Consider the following 15,611-nt stretch of genomic DNA (forward strand, 5'->3'; position numbering starts at 1 on the left):
TGACAGATCAATGAGTAACTTCATTTCCTACATGCCCTTTTACATGGAAATCTAGATTATCTAGAAGGTTCACACTTAACAGAAATGCTTATTTCTACTCATTCAAATTTTAGAAGATGAAATTAAGAAGAGATCAAAAGGTTTGAAATTAAGGTTTGTTATTTTTTTGCAATATTTTCTTTTTCAATGCCTTTTTATAGCAGTAGTACCACATCATATAATCCAAAATCAAAATAACCATAGTGTATATTTTGTGTTCTTAATTCATCAAACTGTCAACTATACATTTGGGGACACTTGGGGTAACTAAGAAAACCCCAACATAGTTCATTAAAAACATCTAAGCTTTGAGGAGAAAAAAAGAATCTTTCTAGAAAAATTAGTTGAAAGGATACCCAGCTGAAACTGCACTTGAACTGGCATCTTGGCAAACTGCCTACCTGACATGAACAGGAACAGATGTTACCTGTAAAAGATGAAAATGCTGATATGGAGCCTAAAATGCTCCTACATGAAGGCTTTCACAAGCACATGGGAAAGCTTCAGGTAAGCCCACTACCTGTGAACATAGGATGGCTAACAAGACTTAAAACAAGTGAACAAAGTCCTGGGAGAATATAACTTAACAAGACTAAAAAGATATTCCTAAAACCTTGCATAAATTTAATTTAGTCTTTCCATAAAGAAATACATAGATCTGCAAGCTTTACAGATAAATTCTACTGAACTTTCAAAACAGAGTGCTCCAAAGTTAGGCAAAGGAATCATGCATGTGTGATAAAGTCATATATTTCAAAAACAGATGAATGATCAACGCCTTCGGAGCAGAGGGCAGCGCTGTTGGAAAGGCGGGCGTGAGAGGGGGAGGACACCAGCACCCGTGAGGGACGGGAGTGCTCCGACCCGAAATGTGAACGTTGGGCCCTGTTCATTTGTCTCATAAATTACACATACGCTACGTACGTTCTTCTATCAGCCTCAAATGTATACAGTAACAAATTTTTAAAGAAAAAAAATCCTAAATTTTAAAAAGCAAAGGAAAACCCTTGTTTAATCTTTATTGTATTAATCTTTTTTCCATCACCATTTCATCCCCTGATGTCCCCTCCCCCAGCAGTCACCACGCTGTTGCCCACGCCCGTGAGTCCCTTCAGCTTTTTGCTCAATCCCTCCGCCCCCTCAGTGCTCCCCTGCGGACTGTCACCCTCTCCTCTATCTATGAGTCTGTCCCCAGATTCCTTGTTAGTTTGGTTTGTTCATTAGATTCCACATAATTATTGAATATATAGACAACTTTCATTTTACTGCAATGTAGCAGGAGTTCTATAATCGCTGATATTGACATTTATGCACTACTAGACACATGACACACTGCTTCCCCTCAACCCTCTCCCAAGTGATGAAATACCATGGAAAGTGGAGTTCCTAGGAAGCCTCTACCTAGTCAGATTAACATAATGGCAGTGGGCTGTATACTAGACTAAAGTGGCCCTCCTGATTAAAAGGAATAGCTGGCTGTATCAGACTTTAAAATTCTTACCTTTTAGATTGATGTATAGATCGTGAGAGCTGGAAGGAACTTAGAAATCATCTGGTCGGTACCGCTCACTTTACTGATGAGCAACCTGAGACTCTCAGAGGGGAGGCGACTTTCCCAAGCCCTGAGATAATCACAGGTGGGGTTCCTGCCTTGGTGTAGCTCTCTGGCCCCACCTCCACTTCTCGGAGGAGAAGAATGGCCTTGTTCTAATGAGGAAACTAATGAATGAGCAATGTCTAAATCTTACATGACAGCAGCTGCAGCTGAGGCAACTGCTGGTGCCTGTCTCATGAAGCAGAGACAGTTGGGGGACATGCTGAAGAAGTCATCAATGAAAAGAGGCATGAAACAAGGAACAGATCACTTCCAGCCCAAAATGGCAATGAATGGACACATTGACGGAAGTGCCAGAGTCACTGGCCAGCTTCATAACTTAAAAGGCATCAGCATAAATTATCCAGAACATTAACTTGAGTTAGATTTAAACAAAAGTATAAGGAGCTTTTGCCACACTTCCTTTATCATATCAGTGCTGATGAGTAACATAGAATGTGCTCTCTATTCCAACACCACAGTGACCTACAGCTACTACAGAGTTGGGTGGAATAGCAGAGAGCTCAGCTCTTACCAACTTCTAAGCTAACAACTAGAAGAGAATTGAGGAGGGCAGTATTTCTTATTTAGGTTTTAACAGAAAATTGAGGATGCTTTTGAAGTAGTAGGACACAGGATAGTTTAAACTGAACAGTTACAACATGTCCCCCATAAATATATAAAATCTCACCTTGACTTTTGTGAAACATAATTTGCTCTACATCCTGCAATCTGAGTAAGTTTGAAAAGTGTCTTGTTATGAAATTTTAATAATTCTTATAAGTACAGTATTAAAAATCTACTTTAAAGACACTATATAATGGTCCTATAGCTAAGATTCTTTTTACTTTTTAAAATATAGATACTGAAGGACTTCTGGTCAAGATGGAGGCATAGAGAAACACACTTCACCTCTGCACACAACTATAGCAAAATATACAAAAACACTACAAAAAAATATCACCCAGAATTGTCAGAAAATTGAGCTGTAGTGTAAGCATTTAAAGAAGCCACATTCATTCAGACAGGTAGGAGGGGTGGAGACACAGAGAGGCGTGGTAGATAAACAAACAGGAGGGATACATTGGGAGGGAGGGATCCCAGCCCCAGCCCCCACCATCCTGACCACCCAACCCAGAGTCCCCGCCAGAAAGATAAGTCCCCATAACTTCTGGCTATAAAAACCAGCAGGGATTGGGGTGTTGGAAGACACTGTGTCCTCTTAAAGGACCTGCAACTGACTGAGGATTCATGCAGACCCACCCCCTCTAAAATCCAGCACCTGGGCAACAGCTGGAAGGGCACCAGTAGCCTGGGGGAGAAAGTGAAGTGCTGGTGGGAAGACAGCTTCCTCCTGGGCCAAACTCCAGAGGCCAGACGGTAGCATTGTCCCCTATGAGCCCTGCCCCACACAGAGTAACAAAGTGGTGATATGGGTTGCCCCAGCTTGGTGATTACCCACGGCTCTGCCCCATGCAATTTAACAGGTGCGCTAAGACAGGGAGTCAAAGCAGCTCTCCCTAATACACAGAAACAAACACAAGGAGGCTGCCAAAATGAGAAGACAAAGAAATATAGTTTAAATGAAAAGACAGAACAAAACTCCTGAAGAAGAACTAAATGAAATGGAGATAAGCAACCTGTCAGATACACAGTTCAAAACACCAGCTATCAAAATGCTCCAGGAAGTCACTGGGTATTTTAATGCCTTAAAAAAGACCCAGGCAGAAATGAAGCTTACATTAAGTGAAATAAAGAAAAATCTCCAAGGAACCAACAGTGGAGAGGATGAAGTTGAGAATCAAATCAACAATTTGGAACACAAGGAAGGAAAAAGCATTCACTGAGAACAGCAAGAAGAAACAACAATTCAAAAAAAAAACGAGGGCTCTGGGACATCTCTAAACATGCCAACATCCAAATCATAAGGATGCTAGAAGGAGAAAAGGAAGAGCAAGAAATTGAAAACTTATTTGTAACAAATAATGAAAGATAACTACACTAATTTGGTGAAGGAAATAGACATATGACTCCAGGAAGCACAGAGAGTCCCCAACGAAATGGACCCAACAAAGAGGACCACACCAAGACACATCATAATTAAAATGCCAAAGGTTAAAGATAAAGAGAATCTTAAAAGCAGCAAGAGAAAGGCAGACAATTACCTACAAAGGAGTTCCCATAAGACTGTCAGCTAATTTCTCAAAAGAAACTTTGCAGTCTAGAAGGGACTAGCAAGAAGTATTCAAAGTGAGGAAAAGCAAGGATCTACAACCTAGATTACTCTATCCAGCAAACTTATCATTAGAATTGAAGAGCAGGTAAAGTGCTTCCCAGACAAGGTAAAACTAAAGGAGTTCATCATCACCAAGCCATTACTATATGAAATACTAAAGGGAATTATATAAGAAAAAACAGAAGATCAAAATGATGAACATTAAAATGGCAATAAATTCACAACTATCAATAAGTGAATCCAAATAAGAAACTGAGCAAACAAGTAGAACGGGAACAGAATCAGAGATAAGAATATCATTTGGAGGGTTATCAGCTGGAAGGGGAGGTGGGGGGAAATGGGGGGAAACGTGTAGGGATGAAGAAGCACAAATTGATAAGTGCAAAATAGACAGGGGTTGTTTGTTAAGGATAGCATAGGTAATGGAGTAGCAAAAGAACTTATAAGCACTATCCATGGACATGAACTAAGAGGGAGGATTGCTGGAGGGAATGGGGGCACCAGGTAGAGGGGAGAAAAGGGGAAAATTGGGACAACTGTAATAGCATAATCAATAAAATATACTTAAAATAAAATATAGCTACTAGAAAATTTTAAATTACACATGTGGTTTGTATCATAGTCTATGGCACAGTGGTGCTGCATTAAGACGCTAGGGTTTTCCCAATACCAAATTCCAACTGTCTCGTTTTCAACTCCACTGTCATCAAATTGGCTTTGGCACTGGAATAGCTTCTCTGCTTAGCTTTCAGTCCTGTGTCTCAGTCAGCAGAGAAACTGCTGCAACTCTGCCCCATGTTCCCAACTGCCCAGCTAACTTGTACAGCTTCACAGTGTTAGTAAATGTGCCACCTGCCCATGGCAACAATTGCATTACATCCAAAATGCACTTGACATTTTTCTTCACCTTTTGTTGCCTTTTTCAGTTTTGCACCATGAGAGCAACATCTGTGGAAAAGGCTATAAAAATTAGTATCTGGATAATAAAATATTATGTCAGGTAAGGTAAAAAACAAAGAGTAACTGCTACAGAAGAAATCAAAGGAACTTAGTAGATATTCTTATTATTTGACTCTCTAAGCAGCTGTTTGCATAACTCTCAATTCCATGTTATTTCTAATGCAAAGAAAGCTAACGCACAAAACTGCTTCATGAAAATTTAAGAATTCTTATATTATTAAAAATATACTTTAAAGATACTATGTAAACACCCAATAAGTAGGAAAAGAAAATATTTTAAGAGAGAAAGGAATTAAAAGTGCAGTATTAGTAACTGAACATCTGGCAGTTAGCTGATTTATTTGGCAGACATTTGGAGGTCTTTGAGATACAAGGATGCCCTATAAACAACCATTAAATCCCCCCTTTTCTGTCCTAGATATCATGTAGGCTAAAAAGAGAAAGCACAGCGATACAGGGATCCACACTACCATGGGAGAGAGCCTGACAAAGTCATTCTCGAGAATAACTGGTCAAATTAAGTGCACACATTCCATCAGTTGCACTTCTAGGTATACAAACCAAAGAGACAACACGCAGATAGATCCGTAACCAGACAGGTGCGATGGTATTCTCTGCACTGAAATTCCTGGTGGAGGAAACAAGGCTTGAGGCCAGGCATACCTGATAGCCTGTGACAAGGAAGACACACAGGACCATGAGTGCGTCTTAAAGAGCTTCAGTGAGAAGTGAAACCAATGAGGTATATAATACCATTTATATTAAGTCAAACATATGCAAACCCAAAATGACAATACACGTTTTGAAACACAAACGAAAGATACATATGAAAGACATTAGAATGGGTACCCAAAGGCAGAGGAGGGGAGCAAGGCAGATTGGAATGGGGACTAAAAGGAATGAACAGAACCAGAGAAAGGTCACAGTGCAATGACCATAATGTACCATGGAAGAGCGCTTCACTCAACTTTCATTAACACCAGAGAGTTTTTACAAAACAATAAAACAGAAAAACAAAAAACAAACTACAGTATAAAATATAATTTCACGACTCTGCCAGGAAGTCCCATTTAATTCCTATCAACTTTTATAAAGTGTCTTCATCATTTAAGCAGAATAAAGTTGTCGGTAACTTAGGAAATTACTCAGTTAAGTCTACTGTTTAAAGAATCTAATTATATCTGTCTTTTGGATGAAAGGGCGGTTTTATGGAAAGTAATCTCCCAGGGTGACCTGATCATAAATTCCTAACTGGACGGGGTATGGTGGGTAGTCCCGTCGCAGGCCTACAACTTCATCAGTTAAAGGCTTACCTTTGCCCTGAGAAAGCCTGTCCATTCTTTCTGTGCATCTTCTTCCAAGGTGGACCCTCCAGAGGGCACATAATCTTAACTATCCTGTAGTCCAATTTCCACCTTGCTTTCTCCCACCTTCATGTAATGTTCCTTAATTTTGTGAACCCTAAGCTGGAACAGGGGGAAGTCACCTACTAAGAAGGGCTCCTGCTGGCTAACTAAGCCCAAATGAAAAAGCAGAGTCTAGCAACCATTTCTGCACAGGGCCTGGCACACAAACTGCACTTCAGGGAGAAGCCTGCATGGGACTGCCCGCTTGCACTGGGTTTCTACCACCTGAGCCAGCTCTTATAAAGATGTGAAAGTTACAAAGTATATCTTGATGAATTTTTTTTCGTTTTATCCTCACCCAAGGATATTTTTTTCCACTGCTTTTAGAGAGAGAGGAAGGGGGAGAGAGAAACCCACAACCCAGGCATATGCCCTGAACGGCAACCCAACCAGTGCTCTTTCGCTCTACGGGACGATGCTCAACCAATGAGCCACGCCGGTCAGGGCCAAGTTCTTCTTTATGTAGATACTGGGATGAACAGTTTATAAAATATTGCTTTAAAATGTAGCTATCCCCTGAGCTTATAAATAGTGTTAATAAAATCGAGATGATACTTTTGAGCAATATGCTGCTCTATTAATAAGCAAATAAATATACCAGGTGAAGAAGAAAATAGAACACATTTATACCACTAACATAAATGCACTTGTGGAGAGTTAGGATTTAAGTATTCAGGTTGCTTTGGGTTGGAAATAAATTAGGGGAGGAGCATGAGATTTAGCTTCCATATTTGGTAGTTTGGACACCCTCCTAATGAGTTCAATCTACTTTATTAGCAGAGGACATTTTTTTGTTTCTGAGGACAACTGGGTGCTGTGAGGTAGGTAAAGAGTATTTACAAGATCTCAGGTAACTAGAACCCTCATGGAGAGAACCTGCTGTTGAGGGAAGAAACTGCAGGCCCTGAATCAGTCCTCAGCCTGACATTCCTCACAGTCACTGTGGCTGGGGTGGGACCCCTTCTAGGCAAAGAGAGAATTATGGAGCTTTGTGTCCGTGTATGTGGATTACCTTCCCCCCGGCACCTTGAAACTGCCGGCTCCCTAACCCTACATTATGACTGTTAAAAACTTTTTGTATCAATAAGAACAGTGAGAATACAAGATGAATTTTAAGATGATAGCAAGATATTCAGGAACCCAGAACAAAAGGGTTTTTCTAAGTTTTTTGAAGCCTGTAAAAGAATAAACAGGAGATGTTCAGTAACAAACTACTCAAAGCTAGTTTTAGAAGCTCTTTTTTGGAAATATTGTCATTAACATTATTTACTATGCAAAAAATAGATCTTCTTGCTTTCTGACCACACCAAAAGAATATCTTATTTTGTTTGAATTATTTTAAATGTTATTACTTATTATCCCTGAACCAATTAGCCAATCAATAAGTTGTCAGAACAATTAAAGGTTCAATCTTACTTTTATCTGGACAATTTTAATTTCATCAAGTCTTATATCAGCAAGAGATTTCTTTTTCTGGCCTCTTCGGTGACCAAATTTACATTTATTTCTCATCACTTGTTCATCATCTTCTATGGGTCTTCGAACATATTTAAAGCGATCTTTGAGGGCTCGTTTCCATAAAAACTGTGAAATAACGAAACAGGCGGTTAATCTTCAGGGAGACTGAAGTAATGCCATATAAACAATAAAGGTTTTATTTGTCTATCACCATTGAGTTTCATATCTTCACCTACAGTAATAAAAACAATAACTCTATCCTACCATTTACCCTCACAGCAATCATGCGATATTGCTATAGAAATTGCAATCCCTAAATTACTAATAAGAAAACAGAGTCAAAGAAATAAAAATATTTTTCTAATGTCATATAGCTATTGAGTAAATATACTGGCTATTGATTTTAGATTCTCTAATTCCTAACATTGGGTAATTTTCACCTTATTCTGCTGTCTTCACAACATACACCACTTTTTTTTTAATTTCTTTTTTCAATTACAGTTAACATTCACCATTATTTTGTATTAGTTTCAAATGTACAGCACAGTGGTTAGACAATATAATTTACAAAGTGTTCCCTCTGGTATTTCCAGTAATCACCTGGCACCATACATAGTTATTACAATATTATTGACTATATTCCCTATGCTGTACTTTACCATCCCCATAACTATTTTGTAACTACAAATATGTACTTCTTAATCCCTCCACATTTTCATCCTGTCCTCCAACCTCCCTCCCTTCTGGAAACTAGCAGTCTGTTCACGGTATCTATGAATCTGTTTGTTTGTTGATTTATATTGTTCTTTAGATTCCACATTCAAATGAAATCATATAGTATTTGTCCTTCTTTGACTGACTTATTTCACTGAGCACAAAACCCTCTAGGTCCATAATGGCAAGACTTTGTTCTTTATTATGGCCAAGTAATACTCCATTGTATACATATACCACAGCTTTTTTTATCCACTCCTTTACTGAGGGGCACTTGGGTTACTTCCATAGCCTGGCTATTGTAAATAACACTGCAATGAACATAGGGGTGCATGTAGTCTTTCATTATTGTTTTGGGTGTCTTCAGATATATACCCAGGTCTTAGGATCTGTGTATTCCACTTTCTAGTGGGTTCTGGAAAGGAAATGATAATGGCTTATGCATATATGGATGGATGCCTTTAAAGAAAATTTATTAAATGTATCAATCCATACATGATTTTTCTGTCATCCCCTGAAATTCACTTTGGTGAATACTACTGGCATTCACTCCCCAAATATTTGTGAAGCACCTACTGTTTCCAACACAAAGACATTCCTCCCCTCCCCCCACGAAATGCTGGTGTCTAGCCTTGCTCTGCCTCCAGGTCTTAGCTCAGCCATCACTGCCTTCTAGCCTCCCTAACTGCTCATTTCCCCTGGTTATCAGCTCTCACCTTTCCTTGTCGACACTTACCTCACTGGTGATTTACCCTCATCTATGTGATGGTTTTCCATTCCTGTTTCTTTTCTTGTGGTTCTTTTCATTCTCCCTTCCTCCCTCCCTCCTTTCTTTCTTTCCTTCTTTTCTCCCACTAGGCCATGAGCACATGAAGACAAGCTCAAGCCTGCTTTGTTCACCATGTCCAGCACTGTGCTTGGTGCATCTTAGAAACTATACATATTGGATGCCTTCCGCCAGTCCTCTGTGAAGTAAAGGGAGTCAGGTGTTGAAGCAACAGACTAAAAGCAAGACTCTGGGTCCTGGCCTTGGCTGGTAAGGAGCCCTATGTGAGGAGCGGTCTGAAGCTTCTTAAGGCCCAGGCCTCAAGGCAGTTTCTCAGACCCCTCTGCCCTGCCGTGCTTGAATGGGCCTACGAGTGGGTACGGGAAAGGAAAGGAGCCTTTGCAGACCAACCAGCCCATATTTTACCTCCTGCTCTTGGCCATTAGAGAGGGTGGTGGGTCCCTGGATGACTTTGGCCATGTTTTCTGAGTGCTAGTTCCTCATGGGCAAATGGGAATGCCTCTGAGATGCCATTGGTCCATTATCTGGCATATGAGTTTTGTCTCTCCTGGTTCCCTGGTTTAGGTCTTCAATAGGAGTTATTCCCTGCTCTTCATAAGGCACCGGGACTTAACTTGGAAAGACTCAAGCTCTGGTACACAGTCGCCAAGTAACCTGTCAGCCTTAGTTTCTTCAACTATAAGTCGGAGCAAAAACAGCAGTCCCAACACCTGCACGGGCTTTGGAGGGCTCAGATAAGCAGCTCCTTGTGGAAGGTATTTGTAACTACAGTGCTGTCCATAAAAGCATCCACAGCGCCGGTGAGGGTGAGGTGTGCTGTGGGCTGGGGGTGGGGAACGGCTTCTGCCATGATTACGCGCCTGGGGATGTGTGAGTCAGAGACGCTTCATCACCACCCACAGGCTGTTGGTCTGGACTCCACCAGCATTGTTGTACAACAGCACAGAAATAACCAATGGCTTATACTTTTCTCAGCCCTGAGATATGAACTAGGGCAAATACTTTTTTTTTTTTTTGCTCATATTTCCTGTAGCTCTGAAAGTCTTCTAAACCTGCTGACCTGGTGGGATGTATCAGAGCAATCAATGCTGGAACATTTTAAAATTGCCAATTTCTTCTTCCCAGTTTCTCCCTACACTCCTTATTAACTGTCTGACAGGAACAGAAAAAGACAAATCAAATGCAATCATCCACGTGAGTATTCAATCAGCCAGTCGCTACATGCCTGGCACTGTGAGTTCTCTACTCAGGTACCTCAGCAGAAAACACCAGTGTCTTTGAGTAAATCATGCCCCTTCTCACAGTTTTCCAGCTGGAAGGAGTGGGGAGAGCGTGGATACAGCTCTTCTCCAGTCACTGTGAAAGACAAACGGCCCCGAAAATATGGGCCTCCTGATGTAATACGTGAGCCGGTCCACAGCAACGCCAGCAGATCTGAGCCCAACATTTTATACGGAAATGTAATCATTAGGAAATACTCAGACAAACCCAGAGTGAACACTATTTCACACAGCAATGGGTCTAGAGCGGTCCAAAAAGTAAGTATCAAGAAAACCACAAAAGGGGAGATAGACTGTCCTAGACAAAAAAAATTAAAGAGACATTATAACCATATGCAATGCATGAATCTTGATTAGATTTTATAGTGAGATATATGCTGAAGTGTTTAGGAAAGATATCTGCAACTTTTTATCAAATGCGCAACCAAAACAAGCGAACGAATAAACACAAAAGAAGGAAAATAAATGTGGCACGATGTCAATACCTAGTGAATGTAGATCAGTGATTCTCAATTATCAATGATCCTGTCCTCACTCTAAGTACACTTGGCAATGTTCAGAGACACGGCTGGCGCTTACAGCGTGTGGTTGAGAGGAACTACTCGTACTTAGTGAATCCCAGGGGTGCTGCTAAATATCCTACAATGCTTAGGACAGCCCCGCCACAAAGAAGTATTCTATGTTTTCAAGAAAGCATAGCAAAAAAGGTTTTTCTCAGACATCTGCAATGATAAGGTACAAAAGGACATCTCTCTTATTTGGATATGGCTACCAATGTGTATATGCATAGCATATAGAGATGTAAGGAATGATAGTGTATTTTTATGTACACATGGCTGTAGTTAGTTCTCTATCATTGTTCCTTAAGTCATATACAGTTGTCCCTCAGTATCTGTGGGGGTTCCAGGACCACCCTCACAGCAAAATCCATGCATGTTCAAGTCCCTTATATGAAATGGCACAGTATTTGCATATAACCTATATCTGCACAGAGGCTACAGCAGGGGTATGCCCACACATCACTTCATTTGCATGGATTCAGCATAGTGTTCAATGCGGGGCTATGTCAGGTTTTGCCTTTTGGAACTTTGTGGGATTTTTTTTTTCTTTTTTCCAATATTTTTAATCCACAGTTGGTTAAATCCGCAGATGTGAAACCTGCAGACAGGGAAGGCCTGTGTCATTAAACACTCAATTTTTAAGAGTACAGTTCAGTAGCATTAAGTATATTCACAAAGTTGGGAAACAAAGACCCCAGGCTTTTAAACCAACAGACAGGCAGGTCCCAACAGCAAAGTCTGTATTGAAACCTTTAGAGCAGCCAGCAGTTCTCAGCCCTGGCCGCACATTAGAATCATGGGGAGAACTTTTAAAAATGCTGGGGTCCTTCTTCAGATCAGCTCAGTCAGAATTTCTGGGGATCCTAACGTGCAGCCAGGGTGGAACCTGTTGTCCCCGAACACCTTAGGGATCTGTGCCTGAGGATGGCAGACAGGTGAGAGGGACAGGTGAGGACCTCACAGCCAGACAACTTCTCTGCGGGGTCTAATCAGAAGGCAAGAAACACTTCACTGATGACAGCACCGACGTACGGGCCGTCACATCCTTCTCTTTCGATGTGTCACAGCTCTTAAAGATCCTGCCGAAAGACTCATCATTACCAGGAGCTTCCCAACAGCTTTGACACAGAAATGAAAGATGATGACAGAGGGACACAAAGAAACCAAAGGAAGCTGGGGGGGGTGAATAGGTGGAGACAGAGCAGTTTGGGGGCAGTGAAAATATTCTGTATAACAGTACAATTAATTATGGATACATGTCATTATGCATTTGCCCAAACCCATAAAATGGACATCACCAAAAGTAAACCCTGAGGTAGCCTGGCCTTCGGGTGATAATGATGTAGGTTCACCAAATGTAACAAATGTACCGCGCTCGTGGGGGATGTTGATAATGAGGGAGGCCACACTTGGGTCAGGGCAGAGGGTAGGTGGGGAGAATCGTACATACCATCCCCTCAATTTTGCTGTGAACCTAAAGCTGCCCCCAAAATAACGTCTATTGTTTAAAAAGAAAAAGGAACACAAAGAAAGCCACAGAAAGTATCAAAAAAGGGGAGAGAGAAAGAGACTGAGTAAAGGTGGGGGGGGGGGTGAGACATAAAATTACCAGACAACGCAAGGCTATTATTTTAAAACGGTGGGGGCGGGGGGGCAGTGAACAGAATGGTCACTTACAAAGCCACAGCCGCCCTCGTCCAGGAACGGGTGGGCCTGCAGCAGGGCGCTGACCACGTCGTTGTACTGCTGGGTGGTGGGATACCTGTTCAGCGCAACAGGAAGACAGTTTTCATTTCAAGCAGCACAGTTCCTTTCTTTAGAATGAGTCTAAATTACACTTACTCTTCTTCAAATCTTTCCATAGAATAACGCAGACATTCAAATTTTGGGCAATGTTGGACGCATTACTAATATGTCATCTAAAATCTGAAAAGAGTTGGCTCCAAATGAATTCTATTTTACTCTGAAAACAGACCCTCTCCCAAAGCCACAAGTCTGTCCTTGTCATTACTTGTCACTGTCATTACTCACAATGAGCCTTTCAGATACTTGGTCATGTCGGCCTGGAGAAACTCAATGATCCTTATCCTCATGCTGTGATCAGGACGCTTCTGCTCCGCTAACATGCATTTGACATCATAGGGAAATTCTGGTAAAATATAGGTCTTAGTCCATTGTAATGCTTTATTCCTTGCTAGAACATGTTTCACATTCCTTCTGTTAAATAAAAACACACAGAGAGTGAAATTCTATTTCAAATATATGCAAATTATTCATTTTCTACATCCTGGGAACTTTTGATATAAAGCACTTTCCTGAGACCTAAATATATGGAAGTCATCAATCCATCTTCTCTCCATTTATCTACCTGCAAATGTTTGAAGTCTCATTAGGTATCTCTGTTTTCTTTCCTTTTGGATGCATAAATACTTGTTCTGGGGAAAAAAGATGTCATAATAATATAGACTTTAGAACAAAGCCTGAAGTTGAAAGGAATATTAGTCCATATATGGTGAGAAAATGATATGTAATCCATTGTTCAAAATTGAACAAGGTATCAAACAGCAAGAGAGTAAGTTGAATTCAGCAAAGCAAGTGAGGCATACAATAAGTCTTAGCACCTGATTAAGAAAATTCTTATTATTCTGTTGCTGGTTATAGTGAAATACAAGGTCCACTTAATTTAGTTGGTCATGGCCATTATAATGGTAAACTTACTTTCTAAACTATAAATAAGTACCACATACTCTGATATTATTCAGATGAAGTTTCTCCCAAACGCTACAGAAAACTGTAGCTACACAAGGCAGACCAGTGGTTGCCTAGGGCTGGGGATGGGAGGGAAGACAGATTGCAAAAGGGCATGAGGGGATCTTCTGAGGTGGATGAGAAGGTTCCAAAGTGGATTTTGACCATAGGTGCACAACCAAATACATTTTCTAAAATTAACTGAGCTGTGCACTTTAAATGGGTGAATTTTTACAGTATGTAAATTATACTTCAATAAGGCTGTTTAAAAAATTAAGTGTAAGAACCACTTTAAAACTTTAAAGTTAGTGACTGGTCATTAAGTGCATAAAAAGAAGAATCTATCATAAAATTTCCAAGTAACAGTTACCCAGAGGAACTAAGTAGCTTTCGATCCACTTCACTAACAGGATTGATTAGAATGAAAGCAAAGGAACAAAGGCAAAGCAGAAGACAAAAAAAGAGAAAGATTTTCTAAATTAGACTGAGTAGATTAATTACCTGGCACAAGCATGGAATCCTTAGTCCTAAGAAAATTCCAGTGACTTTTGGAAAACCAGGTTTCTCTAGAAGTTTAGGTCATATTTTATAAGGATGCATGAGATATAATGAAACATGGCACATAAAGAGGGGAAAACACTCTCTTCTCTTATAAAGATACCCTCTCTCCTTTTCTCCCTCTTTGGCAGCTACTTGACCAAATAGCTAAAATTTCTTATTTTCTTAGCTAAAATAAGTACATCAATAATTTAACACTTGATTCAATAAAACAGGTAATTCCCAGATGAAATCTGTGCTTCACCCCAAACTGTTTTCCAGCATGTTACTCTCTCATTTCATTCATTCATTCAACCAATATTTACATAAACTATATAGCACTTAATCTTCTACAATCCCTATTTCTGTTCCCATTCTCTTAGCTTCTTTCTTTCCCCCATGATCTCTCCCTGTATACTAAGACCAAGGGTATAAAGTAATGACAAGTTTTGTTTGCCATATATTGTGCCTTGCCAGGGCTTTTAAAAGGTGATGTAACTGTGCTGGTGTTAAGCTTGGTTTCAGTACAATAGTTTAGCCCAGTAGCTAAGTTAGTTGCATGACTCCTTTAGACTTTTAAGTTTGCCATCTTCTATTTAGCACCACATCAGTAGATGACTTCAATATTCCAACACTATAAAATAAGGCTTAGCAAAGTTTTTACCTTCTTGTTCTACATATTTTTCCCTATATCTCTCTTCAACACCACAGTAGGAACTATCTACCAGAGGTTGTTTCTGTCAAGTGCCACAAGGTAGATTCATACAGGCTCTTTCCAAAATAGGTATTCCATCTTATTCCTCACAGTCTTTCTGCAAAATCAAAGGCGTCAGATTTTCCTTTTCTTTACTTGACAACAATTTCATAAGGTATTCTGGAAGTGATTAGAATACAAGCTATGCCAATGAAAACAAGTCAAAACAAGTACTACACAATAAAAGGGACTCACTGGAAATTAAAAATACTTGAAATACCTTCTAATTTGGAAGCAGGTAACTGCAAGAGCAATTGTTTCCTGTCCATAAAATGATGTTTTCATTGCACTAAAAAAGTTTCTACTGTAAGGCTAAGATTACTCATATCTTTATTAAGTAGAGATGGGCAGAAGGGCAATAGAAGTTGGCCTGAAGTGAGTACAAGGAGTAGAAAACACTTGCAAATGAAGAGGACACTAATATTTCTGTTCTGCCTCAGAGCCATTCTCTTTAATAATCACCACCATAAAACATCTCTAATTCAATGGCTCTCAATCGTGGGCACACAGGAAAAGCTTTTAACACGTTAATGCCTAG

At 40.1% G+C, this 15,611-nt stretch overlaps 1 protein-coding gene across 1 annotated transcript in view; it reads right to left on the minus strand.

The window, feature by feature from the left end:
- Positions 1-15,611, minus strand: part of SAMD3 (sterile alpha motif domain containing 3) — a 33,573-nt gene that overhangs the window by 4,100 nt on the left and 13,862 nt on the right. The window contains exons 6-8 of the mRNA XM_054568928.1: positions 13,066-13,251; positions 12,712-12,796; positions 7,652-7,819 (exon numbers count right to left, since the gene is read on the minus strand). Coding sequence (XP_054424903.1) covers positions 7,652-7,819; positions 12,712-12,796; positions 13,066-13,251 — 439 coding nt within the window. The remainder of the gene's footprint in view (positions 1-7,651; positions 7,820-12,711; positions 12,797-13,065; positions 13,252-15,611) is intronic.

The sequence above is a fragment of the Pteronotus mesoamericanus genome, unplaced genomic scaffold (assembly GCF_021234165.1).
Source record: "Pteronotus mesoamericanus isolate MK-2021 breed Mesoamerican mustached bat unplaced genomic scaffold, CSHL_Meso_final contig_20, whole genome shotgun sequence".
NCBI classification, from domain to species: Eukaryota; Metazoa; Chordata; class Mammalia; order Chiroptera; family Mormoopidae; genus Pteronotus; species Pteronotus mesoamericanus.